Genomic DNA, 18,619 nt, shown 5'->3' with positions numbered 1-18,619 from the left:
AAGCTCTGGGTAGCCAAGCACAGACAGATTTAGAAATTTATGTGTACATGCATGTGCGACCAATTCCAGAGGGGCCATTCTGTTAGGCTGCAATAGATTGTAATGGGTTGCTTAAAGTCACTTCAGATGGAGGCGAAAAATTGACCACCAACCGCCCTGCTCCACCCTGCCCTCTATTTTTTCAGAACAAAACTACCCAAAACCACCCAAAACTAAACACCACCCACCCCATAAAGCAGCAGTCAGGAGCTTGCGACCCTCCAAATGAACTCCCTCCCAACTCCCATCAGACAAAGTTAGCATGGCTAGGGCTCAGGGATGATGGGAGTTGTAGTCTAGCAACATCTGGAGAGCCACAACTCCACTGCTGCCCATCCCGTCCCATTTAAACTTCACGCTTGGAATCCTTCAGCGGAATAAGAGGGTCGATCTCTGTCTCTCTCGAAGCCCGCAGCGCCATAGGCTGCAACCGCGTTCCAAAGGCAGCCCACCCGGCGCATCTCCCGGTTCACATCAAAAGAAAGCATGCTAATAAGCCCCGCTCGCTGGCGGCGGCGATTGGCTGCTTCTTGGAGGGGGCGGGGTTTCGGGGGGCGGTGTCTCCGTGCCCGGGGGTCAGGTCCCCAAACCTCGTAGAACGAGAAACAATCTTTTCCCCGGGAAAGCGCTGCTGACGAGCTTCGCGGAGGGGCCGGCCGTCGCGTGCGCGCTGCTCGTCGGAATCAGCCTCCCTTCGCCCCTTTGTGCAGGGTTTTCCCCCCCTCCCCTGCCCTTGGCTTGCAACTGATGCTGCTGATCCAGGAAGAGAAGACTGCCTCCTTGAACTGTTGAGCCCCAATCGAGCTGAGCATTGGGGGCGGAGAGAGGGGGCTTCTCTTTGGGGGGGCGTCGGCTTTGTTTTATCTCTTTATTTATTTATGTATTTATTTTCCTTCTGCACCTCGGGTGTTTTTTGCAAGCAGCTGAGCTGGGGACTCTAATGCACCCGTTCCAGTGGTGTAACGGTAAGCTTGTCCGACCCGGGGTGGTGGTGGTGATGATGGTGATGGTGATGGTGATGGTGATGGAGAAACGGGCTGGCCAAAAACCAACCCCTCACCTCCCTGCTTCTTTAATACGAACAAATCACAGGCACTGCGGGCGGCCAAGTTCATTGTCCGGTCTTCGGGTGGAGATGCAGATCCTGTTTATTTTATCTTTTTTTAAAAAAATCTGTCTCTGTAAACAAAAACTCCCCAGATTGTTTTAAAGAGACCAAAAGGTTCGCAGGGCAGGGAGGAGAAATTGAGGGCATTCTTTCGCTCCGAGGTAAGGCTCCCTTCTTTGTTGTTACTTTGGAAACAGCGTCTTAAGGGCACCGAGTCAGGTCCAGCCCCTCCCCAAAGCATCGCGGACTCGAAAAGCCGCCCCTTTTTCCACCATACATTTAAAAAAAAAAAAAAAAAACCCACACGAGAATGCTGGGAACTATAGCGTGGTAAGAGCTCTGTGAAGGGTAAACTACAGTTCCCATGATTCTTTGTGTGCGGAGGGTTGCGCTTTAAATCTATGGTATGTGCTCAGTTCAGAAGAGCTGCCAATATGGTTGGCTTAACTCCTTTGTGACGTTTTAGTTGGTCTTCATAGAGGGGTTCCTCTGCTGTTAACTTTTGGGTATTCCCTCCCTAATGGGACAACAGGGCTGCCTGTAATTTACTTTCAAATTCCATTCTATGCATTGCTTTGACATACGCAATCCTATGTGTGCTTGCTCAGGAGTGAGCCCCATTGAAAATGTGTAGAATTGGAGCCTAAGGCTCTAATTCCTGCCCCACACAGACAGAAACCGTTGTCTTTTTTTCCAGTATATAGAATCATCGAATTGTAGAGTCGGAAGGGACCCAAGGATCATCTAGTCCAACCCCTTGCATTCCTCTTGGCTATTGGTTGTTGTGTTGTTTTCCTGCAAATATCCGTCCCCAAAGCAGCTTGCACCGTTTTAAAAAGATAATCTAAAGCAAAACCACAATATCAGGATGACAATTGAAACACTAAAGCACCGAGTCAAGGGCATAATTAAAAGCAGCCATATTCCAAGAATGCCAAGTGTACCTATTGCTAAACAGTTGCTAAGTTATCCCCTCTAAAACAGGCATCTGTTTAAGCTACCAAAGTGTCTGCCCTAAGAATGATGGGCTGGCATTGTTTTCCTTCGGCTAAAACGGGTTCCCAAAATAAACAGTGCGTTTGCTCCAGACTTTCTTAGCCCCCCTCCCCTCCTTATGGAGAGGGCAGAGATTGTCATGAAATTGCCCCAGCTGCAGAGGGGACACCATTTGCACAGCGCTTTAAAACCTCATTACAGTGTTTTAGTTTGGGTGTGTGGGGGGGGGAGCGCTTCGTTCAGAAGGCCTAGCAGATGGTGACTGCTTTTGTAGAAGGGCTAATGGTTAATTAAAAGGAGCAGAGCCCTGCTTGGGATGAGCCTGGATTAATTATTTCAAGTAGCTTTTGTTCTCTGACTTTCTTCTTCCTTCCTTCTCTCTCTCTCTCTCTCTCTCCCCCCCCCCCCCATCTCCCTTTATAGTTCCATGAAATTTAACTAGCATCCAGCCTCTAGGCCATGTGCTTCAAAGACAATGGAAGGGAAGGGGAAGAGGAGGAGGAGGAGAGAGCTGGCTGGTTTATTTTGAGTACACACAGACACTCAGGCATCAAAGTCAGAGGCTCAATTAACCTCTTATGTCTCACTTTGCTGCTGCTTTCCCCACAATTTGTTTTTTAAAAAAAACCCATAATTGAAGCAGATCTGTAAACTGAAAGGCAGACCGAGTCCCCACACTCAGGACCGTCTGCAACGACTGTACTGCTAAATACGGAACAGGAACATGAGAGGCAGTGTGGTGTAGTGGTTAGAGCACTGGAAGGTCAAGGTTCAAATCAGCCTGACCTACTTCACAGGTTTGCTGTGAGGATAAGATGGGGAGGAGGAGGACTCTGTGTATGGCCACCTTGAGCTTGGAGGAAAAGGTGGCATATAAATGAAGTAAGTAAATAAATAAATAGGAAGCTGTCTTAAGCCCTGTGGACAGCTCAGTCAGTAGCGCATGAGACTCTTAATCTCTCGGTCATGGGTTCGAGCCCCAAGTTGGGCATTACAGAGGGCTGGTCCCTTCCAATTCTACAGTTCTTCTGTGATTACATGGCCTGTTGAGCTCTGTCTCCACTGACAGACCGCCATTCTTCAGGGCTTCAGGTGGGGAGATGTTCTCAGCCCAATATCAGGGATTGAACCTGGGATCTTTGGTGCGTGAACAAGGCAGATGCTGTACCACTGGGCTACAGCCCTATCAATTTTAAACCTCTCCCTAGGAGACTGGAGGTGCTCGTGGCTAAGTAAACCATGGTCAGTTACTTTTGGTTTCAAGAAGGCTTGCAGTGTAGATAGCCAAACCGCATCACAGCTGCCTGTGTTCTGTGTCGCAATCATAATTTTTCTCCAGTGTTAACCATGAATGTACTTTCATAACATTTAATCTTTGCATATGCTTCTCAATTGCTCAAAGCTTTTGAAAGCATCAGCTAGTTGTAATCCTCATAGCAAACTTTTAAGACAGGGGTAGAACAACCTCCTGGGATGCGGGTGGCGCTGTGGGTTAAATCACAGAGCCTAGGACTTGCCAAACAGAAGTCGGCGGTTCAAATCCCCGTGTGACGGGGTGAGCTCCCGTTGCTCGGTCCCTGCTCCTGCCAACCTAGCAGTTCGAAAGCACATCAAAGTGCAAGTAGATGAATAGGTACCGCTCCGGCGGGAAGGTAAACGGCGTTTCCATGCGCTGCTCTGGTTCATCAGAAGCGGCTTAGTCATACTGGCGACATGACCCGGAAGCTCTACACCGGCTCCCTCGGCCAATAAAATGAGATGAACGCCTCAACCCCAGAGTCGTCTGCGACTGGACCTAATGGTCAGGGGTCCCCTTTACCCCTAGAACGACCTCAGGCCCTGGGAACAGATGCAGCCCCCCACTGCCCCCAGACATCTTTTTGTGACCCTCGGGACTCTTGCCAGGCCATGCCCTCCCCCTTCTTTGCACCCCACTTAAGTATTTTTGCTTGGCTGGAATCTGCCCTTGAATTTGTTTGTTGCAGCAAACAAGAAGTGAAAAAGCATCTTAAAAACAATTCCAGGTACAAACTGGAAAAGATTTCAATTCAAAAGGCTTGTTGGAAGAGGAAGGTCTCCAGTGGGGGCCAACCAGACAAGAGAGAGGGTGCCTGGCTAATATTCAAGGGGATGGAATTCCAAAGGATAGGGGCCACCACAAAAAAGGCTCAATTCCTACTCTGTGTGGAACAGAGCAAAAGATTCTGGAGTTAGCCTTCAGATTCCCCATATTGCAGATGGAGGGGGGGGGGCAGAGGCTGAGCTCGCATCCAAACATTTAAAATACTCACATGCCACAGGTCATGGCTTCCCCCAAAGAACCTGTCAACCGGGCAGTCCCTGGCGCTGGTACCAACAACAAGGCCTAACCTGCTGATTGTTGGACCCATAAGTATGGTGTAGCAGACCCATGCTCAAATCTTCTCATTCTCCCAAGCACCTCAGGGGTGGCAAGCATAATTCCTCTCCTCGTTTTATCTTCACATCAGGCTTGTGAGGTAGGTAAACCTGAGAGAATGCGACTAGCCTGACGTCAGTTTCATGCCTGCTTGGGGATTTGAACCCAGATCTCCCCAGTCTTAGAACAGCGCTCTGACCACTACACCACATAGCCTAACTAATTGCTCAATGCTACTTGAGCAGAGCTTTGGCAACACTGGCAGGGGGTGTTTAACCCTATTCCCCCACCTGATCTAAATCACACACACATCCCCTGAAAGTGTTATTAGGTCAGCTGTGCCTGCAGTTATCTGGAGCACGTCTGTGTATATATTTTGTTTCCTTCAAGCAAAACAAACAGCATCTTTGGAGGAACTGTCCGAGTTAAGAAAATCGCACAGTGATGAAAGTTTAAAGCAGTGGTTGGGGAACCTGTGTTCCTCCAGATTTTGTTGCTGTTATTTTAATTTGTTACCTGCCCCTAACTGTAAGGTCTCAGGGTGGGTTACAGAAATTCAAAATACTGTTTAAAGCAGTTTTAAAACAGTGTCACCAAAAGAAAAAGAAAAACAACAGTTTGGGGAGTGGATGGAGTATAATCATCATTCCCTCCCCCTGTACTGATTTGGTCTGAACCAAATCAAAGCTTCTCCTGGCCGCTTTAAAGTTGTTTTAGTTTTGTTTTTAAAAGCAGATTTTATTAAGGATCACCCACGTCACTTCTTGGGAACGGGGCAGCGCATCTTATAAGCACGCCCAACATGCGCTATTAATAATTAAGAATTCTAGTCTATAAACCCTAAACTCTAGGGAGCAAATGGACTTTTAAGGGATGTACTCAGCCTAGTTGTAAATCATGTGTCTTGAACGCAAAAGGCCCCAGGTTTTCTCCCACGCCTCTCCATTTCAGAACGGGTATGTAGGAAGTGCTGGAAAGGCCTTCTCTTTGCCTGAGACCCTGGACGTCTGCAGCCTGTCAGAGGAGATCAGTGCCTTCTCTGATCCAGTGCCCTCCAGATGTTATTAGGCCACAGCTCCCATCGCCCATCAGCATTGGCCAAGTTGGCTGGAGCTGTTAGGGGTTGTGGTCCACAACACCTGGAGTGCCAGAGGTGATGCTGATAGGCTTTCAGTGTTCCTATCAAGATGGTTCTGGGACCATCCTCTAAGCCAGGGGTGGGGAACTGGTGGCCCTCCAGATGTTACTGGACTCCAGCTCCCATCAGCATGGCTAATTGCCAGACATGATGGAAGCTGCAGTCCAGAAACATCTGGAGGGCCAGAGGCCAGGTGTCTTCTAAGGCAATGGGAGGGAATTCTAGGCCTGGGAACCAAATGTGGCCCTCTCTGTCTGGCCCTTGGGACTCTCCCCGGGCTACACAACCTCTGCCAGCCATAGCCCCCTCCCCCAGCCCTGCTTCATGCTTTCCTTGAGTGTTTTTGCCTGACTGGAATGTGCCTTTGAACTCAGATGATGCTTTTTCCTTGTCTGGCTGGAGCATAGCGAAAGGTGCGTGTAGAACATAGTCTGGCTGTACAAAGGTACCTTTTTCACCAGTTACTCCACTCACTTTCGCCTCTGGCCCCCAGGCAGGTTCAGCCGCCTCTCTAAGCAGATGCAATCTACACAGCTAAAGAGTCCTCCTCTCTCTTCCCGCTGTTGCTTTTGTGTTCCTTTGCATGCAAGCTTTCCCCAGCCATAATTTTTTCAAAGGCAAACAAAATCTTGGGTTGGATTCAGTGCTGAGCATTGACAGTGGCAAAGGTGCATGGGTTGGAGCCACCCAAAGCTTAATTTGCAGCACAATCCTGTGCGCATCTACTCTTAAGTAAGTCCATGGGGCTTAATCCCAAGCAAGGTTGGCAGAGCATTGTAACCTCAGGATGCAGACATTTAAAATCCCCAGTGATTTATTCAGACTGCAATCTGCAACTCCAGATTATTTACCGTATTTTTTGCTCTGTAAGGCTCACTTTTCCCCTCCTAAAAAGTAAGGGGAAATGTGTGTGCGTCTTATGGAGCGAATGCAGGCTGCGCAGCTATCCCGGAAGCCAGAACAGCAAGAGGGATTGCTGCTTTCACTGTGCAGCGATCCCTCTTGCTGTTCTGGTTTCTGAGATTCAGAATATTTTTTTTCTTGTTTTCTTCCTCCAAAAACTAGGTGCGTCTTGTGGTCTGGTGCGTCTTATTGGGTGAAAAATACGGTATCTATTTCATTCATTACATTTATATCTCACCTTTTCCTTCGAGGAACTCAGGTACACGATTCTCCTCACCATTTTTTTAAATCCTCACAACAACCCTGTGAGGTAGGTTAGGCTGAGAGATGGTAAAGTCACCCAGTGTGCTTTATGGCTGAGTGGGAATTTGAACCCTGGTCTTCCAGCTCCTAGTCCAGTACTCTAACCATTATACCACACTGTCTCTCTCAAGATTAAATCATGAACTAGGAACTGCAGGGGAAGGGATAGCTCATTCGTAGGGCAGGTGCTTTGCATCCAGGTTTGATCCTCAGCACCTCCATTTTGGGGGATGGGGAAAGCAACCCAGCAATTAATGTGAAAGAAAGATCTCTGCCTGAAACCCCAGAGAGCTGCTGCCAGTCAGAGTAGGAACACAGGAGGCTGCCTTATACTGAGCCATACGATTGATCCATCTCGCTCGGTATCGTCTACACAGACTGACAGCAGCTTTTTAGGGTTTCAAACAGGATTTTCTCCCAGTTCTACCTGGAGACGCCAGGGAACGAACCTCATTTATCAGTTTGTTTGTAGAGAACAGGCACCATCTTCTCCCTGTCAGGAAACCCAGTTGCAGCTGCTGCTCACCCCCACACAAAGGCCTTTACATAAACCCCTAGTTTCGTTCCAGTTTCTCGCTTTCTGTGTTGTGTAGGGTTGAGCCTCTCTAGCTGCATCAGTGAGCTGACTCTCCAGGTGAACCGTTCGCCTCCGTGAAGCAGGTGACCTATGGGAAGAGGGAGAATACTGCAAATAGCTCATGGACTCCATCAGAGTTTCTCACAAAGCAGATCCTCTCCCTCTTCTTCACGCACCTGCTGTTAATCGTAGACTTTGGAGTAAATGGCCATATTTGGGAGATTGGGGCTTTTTTGATGGTAATGTTCATTTGCTTCACTTCGAAATGTGGTAAGCCAGCCTTGTTGAAGAATCATAGAATCGTAGGATTGTAGAGTTCAAAGGGACCCCATGAATAATCTAGTCCAACCCTCCGCAATGCAGGAATCCTGCCCTGAGTGGGATTGACCCACCAACCTTCTGGTGAGCAGCCAGACCCAAAGACCCACTGTGCACCTGATTTGAGAGCTGGGAACATCTCCTGTCTGAAACTCTTGGGAGCCACTGCCAGTCAATGTAGATGGCACCCCTGATTTTGTTTATACTGAAAGTATGTTGGATTGTGGGTGACCCCTTTGAAGGTGACTACAACTAATCCAGAATGCGGCAGCTAGACTGGTGACTGGGAGTGGCTGCCGAGACCACATAATACTGGTCTTGAAAGACCTACATTGGCTCCCAGTACGTTTCCGAGCACAATTCAAAGGGCTGGTGCTGACCTTTAAAGCCCTAAACGGCCTCAGTCCAGTATATCTGAAGGAGCGTCTCCACCCTCATCGTTCTACCCGGACACTGAGGTCCAGTGCCGAGGGCCTTCTGGCGGTTCCCTCCCTGCGAGAAGCCAAGTTACAGGGAACCAGGCAGAGGGCCCTCTCGGTAGTGGCACCTGCCCTGTGGAACATCCTCCCACCAGATGTCAAAGAGAACAACAACTACGAGACTTTTAGAAGATATCTGAAGGCAGCCCTGTTTAGGGAAGCTTTTAATGTTTGATGTATTACGGTATTTTAATATTTTGTCGGAAGCCGCCCAGGGTGGCTGGGGAAGCCCAGCCAGATTGGCTGGGTATAAATATATTATTATTATTATTATTATTATTATTATTATTATTATTATGGCAGCATTCCCCCCCCCACCCCCGTCTAATGCACAGAGCACCTTCTTCCTAGCACTAAATTGAAACAAATAGTATTATTTTTCTGCTGGGAGTGGTTTCACCCCTAAAAAAGAACAAAGTTAGGGAACATCTAGCCCATGGGCCAATCTTGGGTTCCTGCCAGGGGTTCCAATTTGAAGCTGCTCACCCGAAATCAAGCCCACCTGTCAATCAGGTGACATCACCCAGATGGGCAGCTGATGGGATGGAACAAGGTGGTGGATCCTGCAGAAAGCTCGACTGGACCGCTTGCCCAGCAGCTGATTGCGGGGGTGGGGGCATGCAATCCTGCCCTATTCAGCTGTGCATGCAGCTGATCCCTGCACAAAGCTGGATCAACCCCCTTGCACATTACTCGATGCGTTGGGAAGTCAGTCTTGCCCTGTTTGGGTGCAAGAGATTCCCAAGCACCTGACCTCCAGGGTTTTGCCAGGGTTCCCTCTCCTGTGGCTGGCAGGTGTGTTGCCCTGCCCACTTGTCAAAGCATTCCCCACCTGCAGGGGTGGGGCCTGATAAGGATCAGGCCCGTGGAGCCGTAAAGCTTCCTCACCCCATGTAATAATAAATAAATAAATAAATAAATAAATAAATAAATAAATAAATAAATAATAAATTTTATTTATACCCCACCCTCCCTGGCCATAGCCGGGCTCAGGGTGGCTAACAACAGTAAAATTACAGTAAAAACATAATGGGGGGGGGGACCAATTTAAAATGCAGGTTAAAATGCAGCCTCATCATAAGGGGAGGGAAATATAAGGGTCAGACTGAGTCCAAACCAAAGGCCAGGCGGAACAGCTCTGTCTTGCAGGCCCTGCGGAAAGATGTCAAGTCCCGCAGGGCCCTAGTCTCTTGTGACAGAGCGTTCCACCAAGTCGGGGCCAGTACTGAAAAGGCCCTGGCCCTAGTTGAGACCAATCTAACCACCTTGCGACCTGGGACTTCCAAAGTGTTGTTATTTGTGGACCTTAAGGTCCTCCATGAGGCATACCAGGAGAGGCGGTCCCGTAGGTACGTGGGTCCTAGGCCGCATAGGGCTTTAAAGGTCAAAACCAGCACCTTAAACCTGACCCTATACTCCACCGGGAGCCAGTGCAGTTGGTAAAGCACTGGATGAATGTAATCCCGCAGCAAGGACCCCGTAAGCAGCCTCGCCGCGGCATTCTGCACCCACTGGAGTTTCTGGGTCAGCTTCAAGGGCAGCCCCGCGTAGAGCGAGTTACAATAATTGAGCCTTTAGGTGACCATCGCATGGATCACTGTGGCCAGGTCGGGGCGGGAAAGGTAAGGGACCAATGTAGAAAAGAAGAATGCTCTGCTAGGGACCTGAAGCAACCGAGCCCCTGAGGCTTTCTGGGCTCCGTGAAGGCAGGAGAAAAGGGAGCAGGAGATGAGCTCTGACAAGTCTTTCATGAGCACAGGAGCTACGTCAAGAAAGCTTGATGCTTTCAGGCTCTTAAGGATCCAACTCCTGCTCCAAGCGGCAATACTTTTGTAGCTGAAGTGGCACCAGTCATTCACAAGAGGGAGATAGCAGCAGACTTCTGGGGAACCCTGTAAACAATGTTTGGGACCCCCTCCCTAAAACAACCTACTTGGTAGCCACGGAATGCTAAATGCATGTTGGACGGATGAGAATGACAGAAAAATTGGGTGGGTGGAATGGAGTATTTAGGGAAAGGGAGTCGCTAGCTAGAACCCTGAACAGGACAACTCCATGTTGCAACATCTTGTTGCAGGTCCCTTGCATAGCATCCACCAGAAACTGGGAAACAATTCAGCTTGTCTGCACAGGCAGTTTGTGAATTAGAATTAGAATTAGAATTAGGTTCTTAGAATTATGAACAAGTTACTAGAATGGGTTTGCTTCAACAGCTTCAATATAGACACCTTTTATCTTCTTTTAATCTTTCAGAGCAGCACTGAGTATGATAGTAACGCTTAGTGCCAAGTTTTCTTTGTCTACAGGAACTAATGATTAAAAATAATAATAATAAAACTACAGTCATCCAGATTTTTGATCCACTGCCACCTGGCTTACTCCAAGTTTTGAAAGTTCTCCAGCAGGCAGATGAATTGCAATTCCTGACAGCTTCATGAAGTGCTCCCAGCACCTAGAGAATAGGTCCAGGACTCTAGGATGCAAATATAGCCATGTGCCTTTGCCTCGAGCGGAGCTGTAGAATCAGATGGCACTTGTGTGGCAAGAGTCCTGTTGGCCTGACCTTGACCTCCGGCAGCAGAGTGTGTCTGCCACTTGCCTGCTTAAGCCTCAAATGTTAGAGCTTTATAACTTTCTGCTAAATAAGCAAACTCAGCCTGGAAGCTGAAAATGGCTGTTGTAAGGGGAAATCAGGGGAAGCTTTTGTTAGTGGGATGGCTTGGGTGGCCAGGCGCAGGGTTGCAGAGATAATTTATATTAGCATGCTGTTTAAAAAAATAGATTTGATTTGATTGCTAAGTCTTGCAAACCAAAAGACTGTTGAAGGCAGAGCGGTTAATGGATGGCGGTTAATGGATTGAAATTGAATCCTGACAAGACAGAAGTACTGTTTCTGGGAGACAGGGGGTAGGCAGGTGTAGGGGGCTCTCTAGTCCTGAGTGGGGTAAATGTGCCCCTAAAGCAGGGGTAGGCAACCTAAGGCCCGTGGGCCAGATGTGGCCCAATTGCCTTCTCAATCTGGCCTGCGGACAGTCCGGGAATCAGCGTGTTTTTACATGATTAGAATGTGTCCTTTTATTTAAAATGTATCTCCGGGTTATTTGTGGGGCATAGGAATTTGTTCATTTCCCCCCCAAAAAATATATTCCGGCCTACCACATGGTCTGAGGGACGGTGGACCGGCCCACGGCTGAAAAAGTTTGCTGACCCCTGCCCTAAAGGATCAGATGTGCATCCTGGGGGACATTTTGGACTCACAGCTGTCCAGGGAAGTGCAGGGCAACTCTGTGTCCTAGATGGCTGTCTACCAGTTCCATCTGGTACAGTGGTACCTCGCAAGACGAATGCCTCGCAAGATGGAAAACTTGCAAGACGAAAGGGTCTTTGGTTTTTTGAGCTGCTTCGCAAGACGATTTTCTCTATGGGCTTGCTTCGCAAGACGGAAACGTCTTGCAAGTTTGTTTCCTTTTTCTTAAAACCGTTAATACAGTTGCGACTTGACTTCGAGGAGCAACTCATAGCACGCGGTGTGGTAGCCTTTTTTGAGGTTTTTGAAGACTTTGGTGATTTTTGAAGCTTTTCCAAAACTTTTCCCACACCGTGCTTCGCAAGACGAAAAAATCGCAAGACGAAAAAACTCGCGGAACGAATTAATTTCGTCTTGCGAGGCACCACTGTACTCAGGGTAAGACCCTACCTGCCTGCGCCCTGTATCGCAAGAGTGGTACATAACTCTGCTTATCTCCTGCTTGGACCGCTGCAATGCACTCTTATGTGGGGATACCTTTGAAGGTGACTCGGAAACGGCAACTAATCCAGAATGCTGCAGCTAGACTGATGACTGGGAACGGCCACCAGGACCATATAACACTGGTCCTAAGATTGGCTCCTAGTACGTTTCCGAGCACATTTCAAAGTGCTGACCTTTAAAGCCCTAAACAGCCTCAGCCCAGTATACCTGAAGGAGCTTCTCCACCCCATCGCTCAGCCCGGACACTGAGGTCCAGCTCCGAGGGCCTTCTGGTGGTTCCCTCACTGCAAGAAGTGAAGTTACAGGGAACCAGGTGGAGGGGCTTCTCAGTAGTCACACCCAGCCTGTAGAATGCCCTCCTGGCAGATGTCAACTATATAAATTTTCATAGACATCAGGCAGTCCTGTTTCAGGAAGCTTTTTATCTTTGATGGTGTTGTGTGTGTGTGTGTGTGTGTGTGTGTGTGTGTGTGTGTTTGTTTTGTTGCTTTGTTTTATTTGTATTGTTGGAAGCCGCCTGGAGTGACTGGGGTAACCCAGTCAGATGGGCAGGGTATAAGAAATTTTATTATTGTTATTACTATATTGTTGGGACTCCAATTTCCGCCAGCCTCAGGAAGGATCGCCCAATGGTCAGGGCTGATGGGAGTTGCAGGCCAGCAACCTATTGAGGGGCTGGGGCACAGCTTAGCTATCTCGGTCAAGGCAGGATAAAGCTGTAGTGCCTTAAATAACAGTATATAACTCAAAAAGGGACCTGCAACAAAATGTTGCAGTATGGAATGCTTTGTTTAGGGGTCCAGCCAGTCAGTAAACCATGCCCTCACACATATACATGTTTTCCATCCAGAGATGGAATGGGCCTTTTCTGCAGTGGCTCCCCATTCCATGCAGGGCTGGAAGAGGCCCTTGTCTGAAACCATGGAGAGCCCATCAGCTTAGAATCAACAATATTGAGCTAGACTAATAGTTTAATTTTTCTTAAGGCAGCTTCAGAATTTTGGGGGAGTTGGATTTCTTGCGCACAGGAATCATGGTACGTTGGTCTTCCTTTATGTCACTGCAACAGCCCACGTTGTTTTCTGCCTCTGATTTTCATTTATCCCCCCCCCCCTTTAAAGACATCCAAACAATATCTAGGTCGCTGCACTACGTAATGCTGCTGATTTTTCTGGTTGCCTCGAAATGGGCGGCTTCTAGCTGTTCATTTTTTCCATATTAGCAAAGAAGGTTTCGCTGTGAAGAAACAATTGAGCAAAGAACCCCAGCTTTGTAAACTGGTTCTTGCTGTTGCTTCTGTGTGGATGTCTCGAGTTCTAAGTATATTTTTTTCATTGAGTGACGATGCTTGTTAGAAGGAGAGCCAGTCTGGCGTAGTGGTTAGAGGGCCGGCCTAGGATCTGGATGGCTAGGGTTCAAATCCTACTCAGCCATGAGACTCACTGGGTGACTTTGAGCCAGTCACAGTCTCTCAGCTTAACCTACCTCACAGGGTTGTTGTGAGATGAGGATAAAACGGGGAGGAAGAGAGCCATGTAAACCACATTGGGGGAAAGGTGGGATAGAAATGTGATGATGATGATGATGATGATGATAATAATAATAATAATTTATTATTTATACCCCGCCCATCTGGCTCAGTTTCCCCAGCCACTCTGGGCAGCTTCCAACACAATATAAAATACAGTAATGCCTCAAACATTAAAAGCTTCCCTGTTTAAACAGGGCTGCCTTCAGATGTCGTCTAAAAGTCTGGTAGTTGTTGTTCTCTTTGACATCTGGTGGGAGGGCGTTCCACAGGGCGGGTGCCACTACCGAGAAGGCCCTCTGCCTGGTTCCCTGTAACTTGGCTTCTCGCAGTGAGGGAACTGCCAGAAGGCCCTTGGCACTAAACCTCAGTGTCCGGGCAGAACGATGGGGGTGGAGACGCTCCTTCAGATATACTGAACCGAGGCCGTTTAGGGCTTTAAAGGTCAGCACCAAAAGCCCAAAACACCAGCTCCTGCCCTCTCAGTCAGTTCAGGATCAATAGTCAGCATTCAGCTAACCTGCCCCATCTGTGCAAGGATTTCTACTTGCACAGCAGAACCTTTCCACCACTAGGCGTTCGGGGAACCCTTAGAACAGATTTGTGGGGTTTGGGAAAGGAGAGAGGGAGGAAGTTTCTTTGCACAAGCAGAAATCTTTGTGCGTGCTGAACGCTCTCTTAGCACTACAATAGCTTCTACCCAATGGCTTGAATTTTGCAGTCTTCAGCTGCAGGAAACATCTGGCAATTGCATATCTCCATATTGGCTATAAACATCCACTGTGGGCCCACGTACGCCATCAAGAGTTTAGTGACTTCCTTTATATGATTATGTACATGCTTCCAAAGGGATAGATGGAGGGGATTATAACTCTAAAGACTGGATCGCAAATACAGATACTTGACTTCAGTTAATGGTTGGTGGTTCCCAGCTGAATATGTGAACATCATATGTTGCAAACTATGGTGCTTCAGTTGATGTGTGATGATATGAAAGTCCTGCTTGTGGCATGGGATAGGCTGTAGACTCTTCAAGAGTCTGAAACCCTCATGTGTTTAAAATTTCACTAGGTGAGAGTAGGAATGGGAAAATATGTTCATTTCATCTCAGTTTTGCATTTTTCCCCCAGTCTTAAGTTCAGTTTCCAAATTTCCATACAGATGGCAGGGTTTGTTTTTTTTGGGTTGGTTTTTTAATGTTCTGAAAATTCACCAGTATTTCAAATTTTTGTATGCAGTTTTCCTAATGGACGCATGTTTACAAAGCATTTTTTGCTAATATAATGCAGTTTGGCTTGTTATTTTAGTTAATATATACATTTTTATGCACACTTTACTCTAGCACAGCACATGCATTTTTGTACCTGTTACTTAGTTGGAGAATCGCATTGCAAAATTTGGAAAAGTGCAAATTTCGAAGAATTGCTGTGTTTCGGTTCACGTAAAGTCTTGGAAAGTGTGAATTGGGGAGGTTTGCCTCTAAATGTTATTTTTATTTAATTCTTTTGAAGCATTTTAAATGTAGCAAATGATTGGTTTTTAATTCAACAAAAGCAGTCTACTAGGACGGGGTAGTAAAAAAAATGTAAAGGACCCCTGGACGGTTAAAAGGTAAAGGTAAAGGTACCCCTGCCCATACGGGCCAGTCTTGCCAGACTCTAGGGTTGTGCGCTCATCTCACTCTATAGGCCGGGAGCCAGCGCTGTCCGCAGACACTTCCGGGTCACGTGGCCAGCGTGACAAGCTGCATCTGGCGAGCCAGCGCAGCACACGGAACGCCGTTTACCTTCCCGCTGGTAAGCGGTCCCTATTTATCTACTTGCACCCGAAGGTGCTTTCGAACTGCTAGGTTGGCAGGCGCTGGGACCGAACGGCGGGAGTGCACCCCGCCGCGGGGATTCGAACTGCCGACCTTTCGATCGGCAAGTCCTAGGTGCTGAGGCTTTAACCCACAGCGCCACCAAGTCCAGTCAAATTCGACTATGGGGTGTAGCATTCATCTCCGCTTTTAGATATAAAATCTGTTTGGGAGTCAACAAACAGATTTTATATATTACTGTATATAGTTTGAATTCCATCAAGGTTTACTTGTCCCCGTCCCCCCCCAAGTTATTAGCAGTTCTTGTTTTAATCCATAAGCCTTCCCCATTAGGGAAAAAGATGGCGTATAAATAAATTGATGATGATGTAGTGCCCTTGAGATGTTATTGGACTACAATTCCCATCATCCCTGACCATCTGCCATACTGACTGGGGCTGATGGGAGTTGTAGGCCAACACCATTGGGAGGGGGCACTACATTGGCTATTGCACTAGAAAATGAGCTTTCTGGCCCCATGTCCCTGTCACTCCCCCCTGCTAGCCTGGCTAGTAGGTGATGGCAACAACTTCTAGCCAAGACCCTCCAGAGCCCCGGCCAATCCAAATTGATAATGCAGCTCCAGATGGTGCAATGGAGACAACAGCAAGGCAAAGATGCAGTAGGCCAAATTGGACACACACAAGTTAAATAGGCAGCAGTGACAGTGGTGCTTGGGAAGAGGAGCCCATTCAGGGTGTGTATCCTGCAAAGGGTGCCTTGTGCCATGATCTGGAGCTGAACCACCGCTCCTTGTGTGATTAAGGACTTTTTTCGCCCTTCTGGGTTTTCACTACTGGGGAAGCTTCAGTTGCTGAGGAGGTGATGGCTGGAATAATTCACAGCAATATCTGTCTCAGTGGAATACGTGTATTTTCAGAATCCTAGGCTGGCTTTATATCTTCCATGATCCTCTGTGTGTGTGTATAGGAAAACCATTTTGTTTTTCTCAGGCTGTGGTCCTGAAACAAGGGGTGCAGTCTGCGTCTGGGCCCAGGTGGTGTCCCTGATTCGGTTTTATCAAAGGGACTTCAGTGCCTCATTATTGAAGTGCTAATTTCCCCCTTCCACTCCTCCCCCGTCCTTCCCAATGTCTAGGCAGATCTCTCTAGAGACACTGATCTCTGCAAGCTTATCCTTTCAAACAGCAGACTTTGAGGCAATTACTCAGAAAGAAAGAGATCTGCCTGTAGATAATACACCAGCTTGCGAGTCCTTTCTGTCCACCCTCAAATCAATCTCTGCAGGGGAGAGGAAATTGGGGTCGGGAACAACACACTCCTATAGTGCTCATCTTGGAAGCTCAATTCCCCCCTTCCAGTCCCCACAGCCATTTGGGAACGTGAGGAGCTCACAGAACACAAGGAAATTGCCTGATATCAGGTCAGACTATTTATGCATCTAACCCAGGAGTGGGGAACTGGATTTTGACTTGCAGCTTTCATCTTTCTTTCCCCTACCAGCTATGGGCCAAGTTTGACAGCTGTTGTGAGACCATAGGTCTCTCTGTGTATCTATCTCCATCAGTACAGGAAATGCTAGTCTCCATTGGAACCTAGATACTACTTTTGAGTTGTGTAGCAAGGGTCAAGCTATGGGACACGGGTGGCGCTGTGGGTAAAAGCCTCAACGCCTAGGGCTTGCCAATCGAAAGGTCGGCGGTTCGAATCCCCGTGGTGGGGTGCGCTCCCGTTGCTCGGTCCCAGCTCCTGCCAACCTAGCAGTTCGAAAGCACCCCCGGGTGCAAGTAGATAAATAGGGACCGCTTACTAGCGGGAAGGTAAACGCCGTTTCCGTGTGCTGCGCTGGCTCGCCAGATGCAGCTTTGTCACTCTGACCACATGACCCGGAAGTGTCTCCGGACAGCGCTGGCCCCCGGCCTCTTAAGTGAGATGGGCGCACAACACTAGAGTCTGTCAAGACTGGCCCGTATGGGCAGGGGTACCTTTACCTTTAGCAAGGGTCAAGAGCTATGTGTACACAGACTTCTATTATTTGCCTAATTAAGGTAGCAAATTCTTCCTGAAAAACCTCCCCCCTCCCCCCACCGCCATTCTCATGGAGATTGTTGCTTGGATCTGAAGGGCCAGCGCTCTGCGAACAGCTGATGGTGAGAGACTTCCTCGGAACTGGCCCCCTGCCTCAGCTGATTATTTCATTTTTAATGCATTGTTAATCATTTCTGCATTGCTATTAGCCCCCGCACCCCCAAAGGCTTTTCTTTTCTTATTTTGGCTTTCCAGCAGGCCTTCCTGTAACCAGCCACAGCTGTTCTGTGCTTCAGATAAAGTCAGCAAAAAACTCCTTTTGTGCACTGATTCCTTAAATAGTGGATGGGATCATGTTTTGATCATTTCCTGTTGTGGGGCAGGAAAAACATGACTGTTCCAAGGAAGTCATCATTTAAAAAAAAATAAAAATGCAATATTATTTCCCTCCAAGTGGCTGAAGGTTTGGTGTACCCCATTTTATCTTCATAACAGCCCTGAGAAGTGGGTTAGATTTAGAGACCTTGACTGGTTCAAGGTCACCGTGTGAGCTTCATGACTGAGTGTGGAGTTGAACCCTGACCTCCCAGGCACCATTTGAAAACTTTAACCACTATGCTACACTGCACTGGCTTTGCTGTTTATCATTTCTTTGTGGTCAGTGAAATACTGGGCATTCCTAAGGCTCTGCTTCTACCATTGCTCTTTTACTCCTTGCGGACATTTGGTGAATGTAGGGGAAAGGGGACTGGGATAGTGCCTTTAAGGTGAATCTATCAAATTTGCATTTTCTGAAACAAAGTGTAGTGAAACACAGCTGTCCTTCAAAATTCACACTTGCCCGAATTTTGCAGCCAAACAGTGTTTAGAAAAATGTGTATATTGGGAGAAAGTGTGCACACAAATGAATATGTTAGTAAAAATGGCATGCAAAAATGCATTATATCAGGGGGCAGGGTTTGCAGAAATGTGTACATTAGACATAGGTTCACACAGAAATGTGTTTATTATGAGAAATGCACCCTTAAAATGCTAGTGAATATTCATGACCTTTTTTAAAAAGCAAATTGCTGCAGAAATATGGAGAACATATTTTAAGACTAGAAAAATGAGAAATGGAGAGAACCAGAATTGACAGATCCTTGCATCCCAAGCCACTACTGAAAATACCCAATTGCCACCTCCAAAGGGTACAGGAGGAGGACCTCTGACGTAGACCTTGGGGTGCCAAAAAA

At 47.7% G+C, this 18,619-nt stretch overlaps 1 protein-coding gene across 4 annotated transcripts in view; it reads left to right on the top strand.

Moving 5' to 3' along the window:
• The first annotated feature begins 617 nt into the window (after positions 1-617).
• The window catches only part of RNF122 (ring finger protein 122), a 35,264-nt gene continuing 17,262 nt past the window's right edge, over positions 618-18,619 (top strand). Inside the window, exons 1-2 of one of the 4 annotated variants that reach the window (XM_077919260.1) lie at positions 618-1,004; positions 1,240-1,308. In XM_077919260.1, coding sequence (XP_077775386.1) covers positions 980-1,004; positions 1,240-1,308 — 94 coding nt within the window. In that variant the 5' untranslated portion in view covers positions 618-979. Of the gene's footprint in view, positions 1,005-1,239; positions 1,309-13,002; positions 13,047-18,619 lie in introns of those variants that run through there. The other 3 variants (XM_077919259.1, XM_028708062.2, XM_028708065.2) reach the window with 3 other exon arrangements.

The sequence above is a fragment of the Podarcis muralis genome, chromosome 15 (assembly GCF_964188315.1).
Source record: "Podarcis muralis chromosome 15, rPodMur119.hap1.1, whole genome shotgun sequence".
NCBI classification, from domain to species: Eukaryota; Metazoa; Chordata; class Lepidosauria; order Squamata; family Lacertidae; genus Podarcis; species Podarcis muralis.
This window is presented reverse-complemented; position numbering and strand designations above follow the sequence as displayed.